At 31.1% G+C, this 18,161-nt stretch overlaps 1 protein-coding gene across 3 annotated transcripts in view; it reads left to right on the top strand.

The window, feature by feature from the left end:
* Positions 1-8,725: 8,725 nt before the first annotated feature.
* The window catches only part of BCHE (butyrylcholinesterase), a 50,111-nt gene continuing 40,675 nt past the window's right edge, over positions 8,726-18,161 (top strand). Inside the window, exons 1-3 of one of the 3 annotated variants that reach the window (XM_016142856.2) lie at positions 8,726-8,987; positions 14,694-16,218; positions 16,622-16,913. In XM_016142856.2, coding sequence (XP_015998342.2) covers positions 8,873-8,987; positions 14,694-16,218; positions 16,622-16,682 — 1,701 coding nt within the window. In that variant the 5' untranslated portion in view covers positions 8,726-8,872 and the 3' untranslated portion in view covers positions 16,683-16,913. Of the gene's footprint in view, positions 8,988-14,693; positions 16,219-16,618; positions 16,914-18,161 lie in introns of those variants that run through there. The other 2 variants (XM_016142845.2, XM_016142835.2) reach the window with 2 other exon arrangements.

Raw genomic sequence — 18,161 nt, 5'->3', positions numbered from 1 at the left:
TGATGTTCACTGATTATCACAAAAAATATGGCTACAGATGCATTTTAAAATGAAAGTTTTGATAATTTTGGACTTGCAATGACAATAAAGAGCTTTGATATGTTATATTATACTTCTAGATATGTAGACAAGTAAACAGGATTAAGCACTAAAGAAAAGATTCCAGCAAAATATGCATGGTTATATAATTAAAGTTGTATCTTCTACAAGCAAAAGTTTCCAAACAGCACACATTTTAAAAATGCAACCATAAACCTATTTAAAGGGCTTCATCATTCAGGCCTGTAAACATAGCATTGTCTTTGTCAATTTGTCTGTAGTCCATTCTGGTAGGTGACATTGTTCTTGAGTACTAATCAATTGATGTCTCTGTGCCATCTGGCATTCTATTGCTCAGCACAGCTGCAACCCTGTAAGGTGAAGTGTCAATGGCAAGAAGCAGGGTTTGTGTTCATCACGATGTCAAATTCCAGACTACACATCAATAAATCCTTCATATGCCTGGCTTATCCTACTAAGTGAAGAAATGCTTTGGCAATGCAGTAGAAAGTAATCACTCCAATGCGATTTTGAAAATCTTGCTTTGTTTATAGGGTGATCTCATAGGAAAAAAAAAATCTGTTCTTCACTTGAATTGAATATATACAAGTCATTAACTGCTATGTTATTGCATAAAAAGATGATATTGAAAACTCTGAGTTTATAGTTGTTCTTTATCACTTAAATATATGTATAATATTTTCATTGGCTATTTTTTACCTATATAATTTGTCTTTAAATTTCTGTGGTTAAAAACCACAGCATTATTAAAAGTATGCAGAGATAAAAGGCATATACCAGGAGTGTCCCAGACCAATATAGTACAAGTCTGCAATTTTTAGAAAGCTTGGTCTCATTAAATATTGTAAAATTCAAGTACAAATTTAAGCTCTTATCAAAATGTTCTCTAAAAACCTACAAATGATTTGCTTTTAAAATATCATAAGTAAGCTTGGGTGTGGTAAATTTTACAAAAATCTTCTTCCAGACAAGAATAACAAGGTGTTCATTTCAGTTATAATTACTAACGCATCAGCAGTATAATCATAGTGTACCTATACATTCTGTAAAGTTTCTCTTTGCCATTGTATTTTATGACTACCACAATCAGCGTAACCCACCTTGGGAATGTGTGTGACTAGCTCAAGAACATCTTTCTGAATTTTATATTCCAGATCTTTTATTGTATTCCTTAGACAAAAGAGACGTGTCTAACCTTCAAATAAATTGCTTCATCGAGTGTATCCAGCTGGAATAGAACTGGTTCAGAAAATACCTTGAGGAAAGGTACTGACAAATCCCTATAGTAGATAACCACCTATAACAGATGAATAGTTTCAAAAGATATCACAGTGATGAGAAACATTTCTTGTTTTTTTTTTTTTTTAAATGTACTTTCTCTTTCTAACAATGAAACTTTTAGAGAAATAAGCATCATGTACATTTTAAATGGTTTTGAGAAAAATTATCTACGTTCAAGCAACTATGACCTTTGATATAGTACCTACTATGTGCCAAGGAATTTTCAAGGTGCTGTGAATAAAAAGATAAACAAAATGACATCTATTTTATAAACTCGAATAGAAGAGGGTGACACACAAAAAATGAACACTTATGGAACTATGATAAGGTACTTATAAACACTCTTTTCTTTTTTCTCTGACCACTTATCCCGGCCTATTCAGATGTTTCAAACGAAGTGATTATTTTTCTATATCCATTGATATAAATTTGCATAAGCTTATACATCCATAGTTTTAAGTTACTGCATAAAAATAAGTTAGATATGTATATCCATTTGTAGAAGAATACTTTGTAAAGTCTAAAATTAGGTCACCCTTTCAAGTCATGTTTCTTGAAATTTGTAGCACTAATCTGTGTCTTATGTCATGTTGATCATTTAAACAGACCCAGAAATCTGTCATCAGAAGAATGATTTTACAGAGAAGGACTAAAGTGCCATCTCTTGGTTTTAAAGAGGACATCAAAGGTAGAACCACTGCTTAGACAGAGCAAATTATCTTAACAGAAGTTTTCTTATGGCTAGCAAAATAAATTTCTCCGTATTTATGAATATACTATGAACAAATTTCTATTGTATGATAAAACCCTTCTTTGTATGTGACCACCAAATATGAACAGACTGAAAAACAATAAATATTAAGATGCAGATTGTACTAAAACATAGCAAGGTTAATTATTAATTGCTTAATTATATTTAGTAACTGCAGTAATGCATGGGGAATCCAACGCTTAGCTAAATGTCAGACTATTTAGCATTACAATCATAACCTAGTTGCAAAACAAGTGAATCTAAGAAGTTCACAACTTCCACTTTGTGGCTTCTGACTCAATTTCTCCCTACTCTTCCCAAATATAAGATTTAAATTTTGCCTTTTGCGAAGTCATCCTGCAATAATAAAAGTAAAGTTTAAAGAAAAAGCAGTAAAATAGTATCTGGAAATATTGCAAAGAAGATAAAGTGAAAGAAAACATAGAAGACAAGAATGTCAAGGGAAAAAAATACTGAGATATTACTATGGGCATGAAAGCAAAACCCTGGTTGGGGAGGTTCCGCAGGTTGCTCTCTTTCAATGTTTGTCTCAGAAGCTATTCTAAGACTCCAAAATCTGCTCTTATAAATTATTTTATAGGAAGCTTATTTTTGTTTAAACATGTTATGTGCAAACTGGGAAAATTTCCAATTATAGAAATGGAGAGGAACTGTTACAATTTTCCACCTACAAATACAGTAGCATAGCTTTTATTTTATACTATCTATCTATCTATATAGATATATATATATCTTTTTCCCCCCATCTTAGACCTAGCTCTGCATATTTTTACAGCCAGTGTCTCTGTAGTGCACGCACACACACACACACACACACACTTTAGAATCATTGAAAAACAGTTGCTACTAACAAATTTAAAGATTCTCAGGAGGAATTTACACTGCACCACAAATATTGCGTCTTCCTAAGAGTCATTACTGTACATGTAACTCCCCAATATTTTACTCTTTAGGACAGCTCCCCACATCACTCCCTTCTCTTTAAACTGTATCTGCTCTCGCCTTATATACCTGGCCCCACCTTAATATCTCTTTACTCCAGCTTCTGCAAACTACAGCTTTTCTCTTTTTCTGTTTATTGTCCTTAACTTGTTTTGCCATAAAGTTTATATCATTTCAATAATATTAAATGGGCACTTTGCCTAGTCCTCATTCTCTAAAACAATCAACGCAAGATAAAATTTCCCTGCTAGATCATCTGAGCATAAGGTGCAAGCTGGAATTTTTGACTTATCTATTTAAATTTTATCTTCTATTTGGCTAGATATAAATAATGAGTACAGGAACGATGCATTTGTACTACAAAAAAAACTGGAAAATAGAGGGAAGTAAATATTTGATATATGCACTATCATTAATATCTTAATACAGATCTTTCCAAATCCTTCTCTCTGTGTGTTTATGTGTATGTGTGTGCATACCATGATGGGATCACATTTTTATGTTTTCAACTCACTCTTTCTATTTAAGAATTTTCACCAGTTATTCTCATCTAATCTAATACCCCCAAATTATTCAGATTTCCAAAATTGACTTCCAAAATATTCTTTCTAATATTCAAATCCATTTTTAGTCTGTACCATGCACTGCGTCTCATTATGTCCCTTACGTGTTGTCCAGTCTTGCACAAAACCTTTCTTCATTGTTTCATTACATAATGACTAGTCCAGACTGTCTCACTTTTAGGTATTGCCTGGTTACTTCATTATGATATGATTTATTTTGTTCATTTATTTTTTTATTTCACATAAAATGTAAGTTGTATCTCAAAGCATGATGATAAAAGATACAATTTAAAAATTTTATGTAGACTAGGTGCTGTTTGTACCCAATATTCTACTGATGCCAGCATATATGATACTAAATTTGACCGTCTGCTTGTTATAAAATTCTGAATGTAATCTGTGTGGTCTCTCAAAAATATCAATAATCCAGTTCTCCATTACTCATACACCTAATGATTTTAATACCAATGGTTAATTCTTGCCTAATTCATTATATTCAGCAGGGTTTGTGAAATTTTTGTTTCTAACATAGTCTTCCTTCTACATATGTTGGTTATTTTTCTTTAAATTAGAATTGTCCCTTAGTAACAGGGTTAGCTTTATATTCTATTTATTAGATTGTCAATCGAATTCACTCATATCTACAGCCAGAGAGCAGGTAGATTCCCATAGATCTTATAAGAATCTTTAAGGATAAAGGAGGATGATGGCTGCAAATAATACTGAAATAGTTCAGCAAAAAAACTGAGCACATATATGTACATACTTATATTCTTATATACATATATATGAAGAAAGAGAGGATGATATTGAAAATGGGTCAAAAGAGTAACATGCAGTAAGTCTGGGTAAAGGTATATGAAAGTTTTTTATACTGTTTTGATAATTTTCTATAAGTTTGAAATCTAAATAAAAAGTTATATTTTCAGAAACTAATGGACATGAAAATATGGTTGATCACAGTAATAAGCAAATGAATTAAATATAAAGTCATGTTTTATTAAATGACGAAAAATGGGAAATATACTAACCAATTATCTTTTGAGCATGAAGGAGATACATATTTTCTTACATTGTTGGCGAGAGTAAATTGATCATATTTCATGGAGGTAGTTGGTCGTATGTGTCTTAGCCATTAAAGTGCATATATCTTATGAAAAAGTCTGATTTAAGTATTTATTCCATGAAGAATAAGAAATGTGCATCATAATATTTACAATTGTTATGACTATTTTCATATTACCATTTCTTTGATAAATTTAAAATAATCTACCTTTACAGCAAAAGTGAGTTAGATAAATTATAGAACATCCATAAAACCGATAAATATACAGGCAATAAAATTAAGCTAAAGAAAACTATTTGATAGCATCAATTACATAAAAGTAGATAATAAAATATATTTGACACATTTTCAAATTAGGTTAAATAAAATGTATAATTGCATATGAGTTAATAGGAAAAAGAAAAAACATAAACCATACACGTGATCGAATAACAATTTTTTGAGAAGCCAAGACCCAGAACTCTGCCTCTTAGAATGTGATCTGTGAATTTCCCAAAACAGTCCCACATAGGAAGCTAGTTTAAAACATCCCACCCCAGATCTATGGAGGCCAAAGCTCAAGGATGTAACAACTCAGGAATCTGGATTTTTAAAGAGCACTCAGAATGATTTGGTAGCATGCTAATATACAATTTTTTTGAGAGTAAAACTCTAAGATTAATCAAGTGTTCAGTAAGAATAAATTGAAGCCGATTCATTAAATTAGATTATAAACAAAGAAGCACGTTGTTTCTTTTTCTCTCTTTTTTTCATGTTAAAAAAATATTTCCTTTTCTTTCTTTACTCAAGCCCTATGTAGTTTTAGAGTTTATCTCCTTACTTTGATTCTCTTGCATTTGTAACTTTGATGAAAATTGGCTTGGTACCACATTTCCTCAGAAGCTGTTGTTTTTTCTTGATTTTATTATCTTCTTAAAGTTTAGTATTCTAAACTCTAAATGAAGTATTGTTGTCTACAAACTTCTTTCCAGATCTCCTTTACATGATCTACCTGTATCTCTGTATAAATAGCACTTGACTAGTTCAAATTCCCTATCATCCATTCTCCCTTAACTCCAAAAGATCTTTGTTTTTTCTCTTAATGATGCCACCGCCTGCACGTACTTCCATATCAGCTGCCACCATATTATTAAAGAATTTTTTTGCCGGTATGGCTTGGCCCACTTCTAAAATCGGTCTGGAAATTCACTTTTAAACACCTAGCACATCCAAATATAAATGTCTAGTCTCTTAGTTCCAGAGACTTGTTCAGATTTATTCTAATTAAGAACATTTTCCTCTTTTTGCAGTAATTGTTGAAAACCTATTCTTATTTAAAAATTAATAGAGGATCTCAGAAGACTGAAAGAAAAAAACACCAAAAAATTACTTTAAACTAGTCACTTTGTTATTCTACTTCCAGAAAACAAATTAAGAAAATAAGCTAATAGTTGCACCTAAAATTGTTATTGTCATTAATAACAAATTGTGCAATGAAGGTATACTCATTGATAATATATTATCACTCATACAAATATTTTATTAAAAATTTAAATCATGAAATAAATTTTTAAAAAGAAAACATAATTATGATAATCTATTTATTGCTACATATAACTCTGTAACTATAACTATGTACATAGATTTTTTAAAAAAGAAACTAGAATGGAATACAGCAAATAAACTTTTCCATCTCTGCAAATGTAAAATGTAGGAATAAACTTCTTTTGTAATCCATATTTTCTTTCGAGAAGGCATTGTTCTTGTAAAAAAAGAGAAATTATTAATAAAAGATTAGAGCATTTTTGTGGCATCAGCATGCCTAAAGAAGATAATGTATAATACAGGATTAATATTTCCCACACTCTAGTAAATCTCCTTACAAACTACTACCTAGAAAATAGCCAGCCCAGCGGTAAGTTACAATTAAACCTTAAATGTAATATGGTAAGAATCATTATAGTCAAGATGATCATGGGTGTCTTGTCTGAGCTTCAACATATATAGTTACAGAATCTGAGCAGCATTAAACCTGTGTCGAGTGGTGTGATATTTCAGCAGTGTCATTTACAAGGCATACTCAACATTTAACAGCATGATCATTAACCATCAGACTGTCAGGTAACAGAATATCACTTGCCCACTAACCCTGAAACACAACTCACTGCGTGTGACCTACACCCTCCGCTGGATATGTGTGAAAAAATGACATTACAGAAGTAAAACAGAGGCTGTATGTTCAGCCACAAAGGAAGAAACCCTCAAATAAGACAACAAGAGGAAATACACTGAAATATTACATCAAATAATGTGACACAGCCGAGAAATCATGAGAGAAAATGATCTAAAAGAGCAGTAGCTAAAGGTGGTTCACTGAAGCAAAACTATTGAGCAGAGGAAAACTTGTCAGGTTTTGTAGTCAGTTGATGCTGTTAGTCAGCCAGTTGAAACATATGTTAAAAATAAAAATCTGCTTGCAACAGATTATTTTATTTTTTATCTTCCAGTTTAAGACAAAAATGACATATATATGTATATATATACATATATGTGTATATATACATGCGATATATTTTACATAGTGGCAAATGGATATTAGTAGCATACATAATGCTCTGTTGAATTCTCTAACATCAAAAACATCCCTCAGAAATTGCAGAATCTGAGAATAAGACCAACCAAATGCTAGCACAGAGAACAATGCAGAGGAGCTGTGTTGGAGAGAATTGTGACATCTATATTTAAAAATCACACATATTCTACCAATGAACTCTCCTTCGTGTGGGCCACCAGAATAACTACATTTTAAACAAAAATGCCATCTCCTTACAAGCCATTGCATACCTTAAGTTTCCTCCTTTAAATAGATCATGTATTTTGTAACTTTTATGTAACTTTGAGTAACTATATTTTAAATATCTTACAAATCATTGTGATTGTGAAGTTTATTATTTAATAAGTACTTTCTAAGTAACATTTTTTTTTCTGGAAAATATAATTTTAAAGGATCAAAATGGGTATTGGAAACAGTTGACATGAAATGATATCAGACAAATCTAAGTTAAAATTCTGATTCCAACGGGTACTAGTGATAGGATATGTAGCGAGTTTCTGATCTTTATAAACCTTAGTTTCTTCATCTGAAATTGTGGTTAATAATATTTAACTCATATATTAGTTGGAATAAAATAAAATAATTTATATGAACAGTCAATTACAATGACTGGAACAATATAGTATCAGTAACAAATGACAGTTCTTTTATTACATATTTGAATTTTTAAGCAATATTAAAAAACAAAACTGGGCTGCCTTACAATTACTTGCTTACTGGTTAGTTGATGGTGAGCCCCAAAGTGAGAGGTTTAAAAGTGAAAGCAATCCTTTGCAAAAGAACGTAAATGCATTGAGGAGTCAGGCATTAAATAGTTCATTGTTTTTGTTTTCAAATTCCCAAATATCTAATTGAAAGAAGATAAGCCAAAGACACAAAAATACATCCTCCAGAACTTGCGCACTTCCAGCTGACCAACGTATCTTTCTGTGGAATCTGGTGAAGATTGTCCTTTGTATTTTCCTTACCTTGACCAGAAAATTGTGGCTTCTCTTTACACTTAGCTGCCTGCAGGGTACGTGAATAGGAAATTATTAATGCTGAGATTCCTATGACTTAAAAAAGAGTTGGAGTGTGGGTGTTGAAAAAGCATACATATCAGGGACATTCATTCAGTTAATATAACTAATCTTTTGCTCTTCACATTTTATCTACAGAGTATTTTCCGAAAATTTCTTTTACATTCCTTTATAATTACATGATGGGCACAGATTGAAGGTACAAAGATTTCCATAACAGCATTTTTTTAGAACAATGTATTTATCTTTGAATCTTAAAAGGAGTATAAGAAAAATAAATATTCAATAAAAGAGGGAAAAATCTCATAAAAGTTCTGGTAGTGTTAAAAAAAAATGTGCATTTTCTATTCGGTTTCAGCTTCTGTTATTTATTTATTTTATTTTATTTTTTTCTCCCTCTCTCTAAGATGAGCTCCTGCAATCTTGAAGCATGAATCCGGTAATAGTTTTGTAAATGAATCACTATTGCATTCATACCATTAGCCTCTGAACAGATGTCAGAAAGTAGATTGGCTGCTTCTAGATCAAGTTGCTGCTGCCAACTCTCGCGAGCTTTGTCAGTAACAGTTGATTGTAATGTCAGTGCAGTCCAATTTACAGGCTGGAGCAGCAGCTGCATACTGCATTTCCCTGAAGTATTACATGATTTGTACTCCTTGCAAACTTTATCATCTTTGTTGCAGTGAGTCGGGTAAGTTGCTCTGAATTAACATCTTCGTGTAGAGATAGATGCAAGTCACTGTGAAGCTCATTCTATAGGCTTGTGATCTCTTCATGTGTTTGCTATGCCCCTTTGGTGCTCTGTGGGGGACAGTCACTGCAAATTGGACAGATGAAACAAGTAAGCAGGCACATGCATCAAATCTAACTGTTATTCAGGCAACACAGGCTGAATTCATTTAACTGCTAAGGAAATAATAAACTTATTCAACTTTGTATAAAGGATCGTAGCACTTGTGGAATCACTGTTAGGTGTTTTCCTGGTACCCTTAATCTAAGGGGAAACATTTCATGCTGTTTTACTCTTAAGTGCACTGTTTAGTTCATTTCTCCTGAAAAGACTAACAAAATTTTCCTTTGACCAGTTTTAATCTATTTTTTCTTTTGTTTTTTTTGTTAAGTTTCATAAAATAAATAGTTTTCTTACTGTCTGGCTTGAGGGTACTTTTCTTAACATTTTGCCATCTGAAATTTTAGCAATATCAACTGGCAAAGTAAAGATCTAAGTTTTTGTTTTTATCTAAAAGGCAAATCTATTTCCTAATTAGATTTACGACTACCATCCCCTTTGTCATGTTTGTCCTCTTTCTTTTAATATTGCATGTTAATTATAGCAAAATATTTTACATTTACTATTGTTTTTAGCATTATAGAAATTAAAAGCAAATATAGACTTCTGCTCATCTTATAATCTTGTAAACCTACCTTTATTTTGATTATATCAGTTTTTGTTTAATGAAAAGATTAAGCATTAAGTATAAAATGTATAAATGATTAAAAGTAAACTAAATATAAACAAAAATGTTTCATTGTTTATAATTTCTATTTGTAATTTTCTTTTAATTTTTAGATTATGCTTTCCAAGTTTCTGTGAATATATTGAATGATGATAAGCTCAATCAGGAGTTACTATCATTAATCTGTGTAATGTCTTCCATAATATAAACTATCTCGTGATTATAATACAATTATATTTCACGTAAATAAATTATTTAAGGATGGCATGAGATTTATAGAATGACTTTATACCTTAAATGAAAATGTTTAGAATTCTCTGTGAATTTGAAATAACATGACCTTATGCCCTTTTGTATACCAAATAAAATTTCTAACTGAATTAGTAAAGTTCTGTTTTATTCTCATGGATTTGTTGTTATTGCTATTTGTTTTTAAAGTCCTGCTTCTTTAATTTAAGAAAATATTTGGGATCTACTCCACATTTTAGTTTTTAAAATATAAGTTAATAACATCTTATTTACAAATGGTTTGTGCTTTGATTCATTTTTTTGTAAGAATTCATAAAACATATTTAAATTGCATGTTGTCATCATTTTAATGCTTTTATGCCAAAATATTCTCATTCTTATAAATACTGAACTGTCTCAGATGTTAGAGAATTATAATTGAATAGATGTCAACCTAAGAACAGATTTAACTTTCAAAGAAAACCCAAGATAGCTCTCTAATACTAAACGTTCGAATTACTCACACAATGAAAAGTTTGTGAATGTTCTTTCTGATTGAGAACGGATACAGATCTTATGTTTCTCATACCTAATATAGTGTCTTTTATCTGCACACATCCTTTTCATGCCTACTGGGTTTCTGAAGGATTCCGGAAAGACAGTGGTATAGTCTATTTATAAACAGACTTCCACAGTTCCCCCACTTCACATAGCCTGCAACAAAACAAGCTTTTTAGGGTCGGTATAAAGGTTTAGTTGTTTTAATTTGACCAAATACATTTTAATGGTGCTTGTGCTAAATCATATTATCTAGACAGCTCTTTTCTCACCGCTTTAAGAGCCATTATCTTTCTTATATAGAAACATATATTCTATTGTAATTTTTTTCAAATATAGGACAGTTACCCTATACTCATGAAAACTATTATCAATATATGCCTGACCGTCCTTTAAGAAGTCCTTATCTGGCCAGTTATTTTGAAATTTGATTGATATCCAATTATGGCAAATATATGGCAAATAAATAGTTCTTTATGGCAATTTTTGCCTTTTTATTATGAAAGTTATATTTTTAAGAGTTTAGAATATTTTCCCAAAATTGCCAGTAGATTTTTATATCCAGGAACATTTGATAAACTTGGAACACTATAGTATTCATTATCTTTCAGGTTTTCTCCCTTCCCACTCCTCTCATTCATTGCTTTTGCAATTCCAAACAAAAATTCAAAACTTTATTTTAAATATTGAACTGTATGATAAGTTTGTGGATCTAAATTCAGATAGCTGTATTTGGCTTAAAAATTTGCCTCATTTTTTTTTATAATAAACATGTTATGTTTGCTCAGTGTTTAAATTATTTGATGTGACAGTACTCAATTTGCACCAGAATTATGAGGAAAAACAATAGTTTTATTGAACATTTTAATTATTAATAAAGTGTTAAAGATATAGACTAACATTTTCTAGTCACTTTTAATTATTTCTCTTTAGATAGTTTAATCATGTGATGACATATATTAAAAATGTAAAGATCTCTTAATGGTAAAACTACAGAGCTACAAGTTAGGCTTGAGAATACCAGGCTATAAAAAATACAAAATAATTTAAATAATACTTATTTAAATAAAGTACTGCTGCTAAATATAAAAATATTAGCTTACTCCAGCAATGAGTGTGTGAGTACATGTATATTTTAGTATTAAAGTCTAGATTTAATAATATGGCATATAACGTTTTTCTAGAGAGTATGGTGAGTTGGAATTATATACACTCTCTTGTAATGAACACATGCTTCCAATATTTTTTGAATATTACCAATTACATTATTTATAAGGTGATGACTCATAGATATCAATGTTGAAAAAGCAATATTATTCATATAAACCATACTACATAACATTAAGGTCTACTCAACACGAAATATAAATAAAAGCATACATACATGAAGTTGTTAAGTAAATTCAATGAAGTGACATGGGAATAACATTACAATCTTCTAGATGTTATAGTAGCTGTTTTTTAACATATCCAATAACAATTATTATATTTATTAGTTACTTGTAAAAACAAAATATTTTAGTTATAATTATACTCGCTATGCAATAAAATTAATAAACTGTAGAACAAGAGTTTGAAAATTATCAGAAAACAAAAATTATTAGGATTTGATGTTTGGTTTATAAACACAAAATTATATATATATATATATATATAATCAAGGGGAAAAAACAGATGATCTTTATGTTAGCCTCAGTAGAACATTCATTGAGTTAAGCTGAAGAGAGGAATGAATCCAACCAGAGATGCTATGATTAATCTGTGAAAATGCAATTAGAGTAGACCAGTTTTGTATCTTAATTCCTTTTGCTTTCCAAAGCAAGTTAAAAAAAAAAAAAAGGCATTGTAATATTTTGCTCTTCTCCAAATACCCACTCCCATTAGTTTAAAAGAAAGGGCTTAAAAATTATAGAAGAGAAAAAGAAAAAACTATGGTAGCAGTGCCTTTAATACTCTTAAACTGTCAGAAATATAAAATTTAATTAGTAACTGTCAAGTCATAGGAGCCTTTCTATTATTCTATCATATTTGTTTATTATTTATAATATAACAAATTATGTTTATTATAATTATAGTGGTACCTAATATTATAAAAGTATAAAAATAGCATTAAATATTATTGTATTATATACTTAAATAATATAAAATATTGGTTTTGGCACAAATTCAATTGTATCAAAATGGAGAACATAAAAAATAATAATCTTATTTGATTTTTAAAAACCATATAACTGTAATTATATATAAATATATGTATAAATACATGCATATATATGTGAATATCAATAGAATTAGATATAGATATACAGATATAGACACAGTCACAGGCATAGACAAAGATAGAAACAGAGATGGAGATAGAAAAAGAGACAGAGATATATCTGTAAGTCCTGGGCACTGGACAAAATATCATACTCAATGAATTAGTATATTCAGATATTTCGAGAGAACCAAAAATACTTGTTGATTACTAGCTCCTATGAGCAGTGGTGAATGAGGCTGATTTTAAATTGAGTATCCCAAATCTGGGACAATTATCCTAATAGAGCCTTATAATCTACCTTATAAAACAATCTAAATTGAAATAATAATAATTCTTAATGCTTATAGAATTAGCTTCTTGGACACGTAGGTTGGATTTATAATTACAGTATCAAAAAGTAGTAAAGAGAAGAATTTGTATGTTTGTGGACCTTTGTTGTTATTATGTGGATGAGTTTAGTGTTTGTATCTGACAATTTGAATCAGTTTTTCTTTCAATTATACAAAGGTGTTAATGTTTTTAAATGATATTTTGCATTACATTTTCTATGTCTCTTTGTCACATGGAATTTCAGAATCTGATTTTTCAAATTATTTTGTTTTTAAAAACTCAAGAGTGCATTATAAATTTTTAATAAAGCTTTGATCTCTCAAAATGGTCTTTTCATATCATCAAATGAATATTATTTTGTAAAATTACAAATAGTTATGATTTTGTAGGTCTCAAAGATTACTTTCACTTCCCCCACTTTTCCAAGTAATTTATCAGATTTGGTCCTTTTATTTCATTCATTTTGTCCACTATCAAATACAAGTAAGTCTGACCATCGCTAACACATTTAACTTTGCCAGTTGCACATTCTTTAATCTATTAACAAATTAACAATATGCATTGAATAATCTCAGCGTAAAATTCCTTCTAAGTCATTATCTCCTCCCACACATATTATCAACCACTGGTTCTCTCTATTGACATTGTAATTCAGGTAGAGAAGCCCTTCATAGTTATTCAGCTTCAGAGAAATCGGTACATATCCCCACCCCCCTCTCCCCGCACAGGCCCCTATAGTGGTAGCAAACTTATTAGTTTTCATAATTTGTAGGATAAAAGGTAACTACTGTTTTTTTGTTACTTAACATTCAATGAATAGATAGTCCAAAATCTGTTCTGAGCATAGACTAAGATTATATAGAGGAATAAACTACTAGGCAAAAAGGATCACAGAAAAGACCTTGGAAATAAAAAAATATAATAACAGAAGTCTAAGGATCCTTAAATGATCTTAACCTACTTCACAGTTCTGTCAGAAGCCAGCCAGCCATGATTAAAACTGTACATATTTCAAAGGATACCGGATCTTATACTTCTTCTTCTAACCAAGGTAAAAATCATATCTATCATAAGTAGTCTACTACTGAATGCCACTTATTGTAGGGCTGTGTGTATGTATATGTATATGTATACATATATACATATATATATTCTTCTCTACTATATATATGTGTGTATGTATATATATAAGTGTGTGTATACATATGTATATAGATAGATAGATAGATAGATAGATAGATAGATAGATAGACAGATAGATAGATATGCACCTGAGACAAACTTTCTCTTCAAAATGCTAAATCTTCCTTACAGAGGTTTGATAATAAATTTTTCCAAGATGAAATAATTTCAATTTTTTTATTCCACTCATTTTTTTTTTTGAAATCAAAAATGGAAATATCTCCAATTCTGTCATTTTTTTGCACAGGCCTTTGTAGTGGTAGCAGATTTATTATTTTTCATCATTTGTAGGATTAATAAGAACTACTATATTTTAATTAGCATCAAGAAAATATAGGTGCATGAGACTGTTAAAACTTCCTATTTACCTCTCTTTCAGAAACCAATATGCAGAGCAAGAGTACAATCATATGCATCCAATTTTTTTTGCGGTTTCTTCTGCTCTGGATGCCTACTGGGAAGTCACACACTGAAGAAGACATCATTATTACAACCAAGAATGGTAAAGTCAGAGGGATGAACTTGTCAGTTCTTGGTGGCACAGTAACAGCCTTTCTCGGAATTCCCTATGCAAAGCCACCTCTTGGTAGTCTTCGATTCAAAAAGCCACAGTCCTTGGCCAAGTGGTCCAATATTTGGAATGCCACAAAATATGCAAATTCCTGCTATCAAAACACAGATCAAAGTTTTCCAGGTTTCCTTGGATCAGAGATGTGGAATCCGAATACTGACCTCAGTGAAGACTGTTTATATCTGAATGTGTGGATTCCAGCACCTAAACCCAAAAATGCTTCTGTAATGATATGGATCTATGGTGGTGGTTTTCAAACTGGAACATCATCTTTACATGTTTATGATGGCAAGTTTCTGGCACGGGTTGAAAGAGTTATCGTAGTTTCAATGAACTATAGGGTGGGTGCTCTAGGATTCTTAGCTTTACCAGGAAATCCTGAGGCGCCAGGGAATGTGGGCTTATTTGACCAACAGTTGGCACTTCAATGGGTCCAAAAAAACATAGCAGCTTTTGGTGGAAATCCGAAAAGTGTAACTCTCTTTGGAGAAAGTGCAGGAGCAGCTTCAGTCGGCCTTCATTTACTTTCTCCTAGAAGCCAACTATTGTTTACTAGAGCCATTCTGCAAAGTGGATCTTCTAACGCCCCTTGGGCAGTAATGTCTCTTTATGAAGCTAGGAACAGAACATTCACCTTAGCTAAATTTATTGGTTGTGCTAGAGAAAATGAGACTGAGATAATCAAATGCCTTCGAAATAAAGATCCCCAGGAAATTCTTCTGAATGAAGTATTTGTTGTCCCCTATGATAGTCTCTTATCAGTAAATTTTGGTCCAACTGTAGATGGTGATTTTCTCACTGACCTGCCAGACACACTGCTCCAAATTGGACAGTTCAAAAAAACCCAGATCTTGGTGGGTGTTAATAAAGATGAAGGGACAGCATTTTTGGTATACCGTGCTCCTGGTTTCAGCAAAGATAACAATAGTATTATAACTAGAAAAGAATTTCAAGAAGGTTTAAAAATATTTTTTCCAGGAGTGAGTGAATTTGGAAGGGAATCAATCCTCTTCCATTACATGGACTGGTTAGATGACCAGAGAGCTGAAAATTACCGTGAGGCCTTGGATGATGTTGTTGGGGATTACAATATCATATGCCCTGCCTTAGAGTTCATCAAAAAGTTCTCACAATGGGAAAATAGTGCCTTTTTTTACTATTTTGACCATCGATCCTCCAAACTTCCTTGGCCAGAATGGATGGGAGTGATGCATGGTTATGAAATTGAATTTGTCTTTGGTTTACCTCTGGATAGAAGAGTTAATTACACAAAAGCTGAGGAAATTTTGAGTAGATCCATAATGAAACGCTGGGCAAATTTTGCAAAATATGGGTAAGTGTCAATTTTTATAATTGTTCTTACTTGGTTGTGCTTGTTTTGTTTGCTTAGCGTCGCTTGGTGTCTGATGTAGATTTCATTAAAGCCATAGAAATGTAAATATTCCTTCTCTTTGTACCTTAAGCTGGTTTATTATTATTATTATTATTATTATTTAGTGAATTTCAATTCCTTGCATCAGTGTGCTTAAAAGGAATCATCGAAGAACTTGGATGAAAAATATTTTCTAATTTCATTTCCAAAATACTGCAAAGCACTTTAGCAAAGTTAAGTTTTATATGCAAATAAATGATAGGAACTAGAATTATTGTGACCATGCTTTTTAACATGAAAGTTTGTAATGTTCACAGGTTTAGGAAAGAGTAGAAATATTCCTTCTCTTTATTCTCTTAAGCAGGAGTACTTGCTACATGAAGAAACACATGCCTGCTCTGGAAAATCGAAGGGCAAGATGGTAATATGTTTGGCCTGCAGATTGCCCAAAATACAGTTTTCCATTTTATCAAAATTTTTTCCTGAATAGATTTGTCAGCACTTTCAAGTGACATGTGTTGGACAGGAGCTACAAGGCTCCTCATGTTTAGCTGAGCTGTTTTCCACTTGAGCACTCATGTGACTCATATGCATAATCAGAGACTACAAAAGAACACATTCAATCTTCTATGTTTTAAATAGTGTAATATTATGTCTTTAAGGGTCTAAAGAAAATAATCTGTTGGAATATATTTTGTAATTTGTATATTTTCTAAAGATATAAATGTATGTATATAGATAATAAGGTTTTTTTCTTAAAAAACAAATTTTATACATTGCAATAATTTGTGTCAATGTGAATACATTAAAAAATAGAAATTTGGGCACCTATCTTTAAAAGGAGTGCTTAGAGAAACTCACAAATTGATCTATTGGATTAATCCCATCTGTCATACTGTCTCATAATTTAAAAGAATGTTAATAGTAATATGATTGCTTTCTGGTTTCTTTTCCATCTTCCATGTGAAATTCATTGTACTCATGTTACTGTATGTATTTTTCTACAAAGTTCTTATATAATTCTTAAAAATGTTTGATACTTATCTGTGTATAAAGTACTTTATACTGTGTATAAAGCTAAAATTCTTCCCTCTGAAGCATTAAAAAGTCTCTGTAATCTTGCTACAACCCATATTCCCCAACACCACTTCGTTGTGTGGTAGGCCACGTAGCTCATTAATGCCAAAGATTAAATCTTAACTGTGCCTTAGAGCCTTTCCTTGCTATGTGCCTTATTTAGGACATCCAGTAGCCCTCTCCTTTTTAATGGCACAATTCCTACTAGTTTTGGGTTGTTTTTTTTTTTTAAGGTCCTCAGCACTGGCATGTTTTATCAAGCATATCTTTAATTCCTAGAGTTGTAATCATTTCAGAATGCTTTTCACTCTCACAGAAGTTATTGACTATACCTTGACTATATGCTATCTTTCATTGTGTCCTGAGCATCCTAAACTAGACTAAACTAGCTTCTTGAAAGGGAAACTGTGGTTTCATTGGATACTCATTAGAATTACTTATATTTCATTCCGTTCTCTCCCTAAAGGCTATATCCATATTAAATCATTTGCATGTTTTTAATTCTTTCTCACAATTCTAGAGATTATAAATAATTTAAGGAGAAATAGTTCATAAAATTATTGATGCTTGTAATTTTTAAAGGACTTTCTATGTTTCAACTTCGAATGTTGAAAGCATCAAGAAATTTATATCTTCTCATGTCACAGTGAAGAACGCTGAGAATCAGATGTGGTAAATGTCTTGTTTATGGCACTCAGAAACAGATCGAAGAAGAGAATCTTTGACGCTTAATAGAATAAATTGTTTAATCCTAATCTACTTCTATGATTAACATAGTTTAATGGAAAAAAGATGAAGGTTGATACATTAATTATAATAATAAATTC

This window comes from Rousettus aegyptiacus, unplaced genomic scaffold (genome assembly GCF_014176215.1).
Source record: "Rousettus aegyptiacus isolate mRouAeg1 unplaced genomic scaffold, mRouAeg1.p scaffold_m13_p_4, whole genome shotgun sequence".
NCBI lineage: Eukaryota > Metazoa > Chordata > Mammalia > Chiroptera > Pteropodidae > Rousettus > Rousettus aegyptiacus.
The sequence above is the reverse complement of the archived record's forward strand: the minus strand, read 5'-3'. Positions and strand labels throughout refer to the sequence as shown.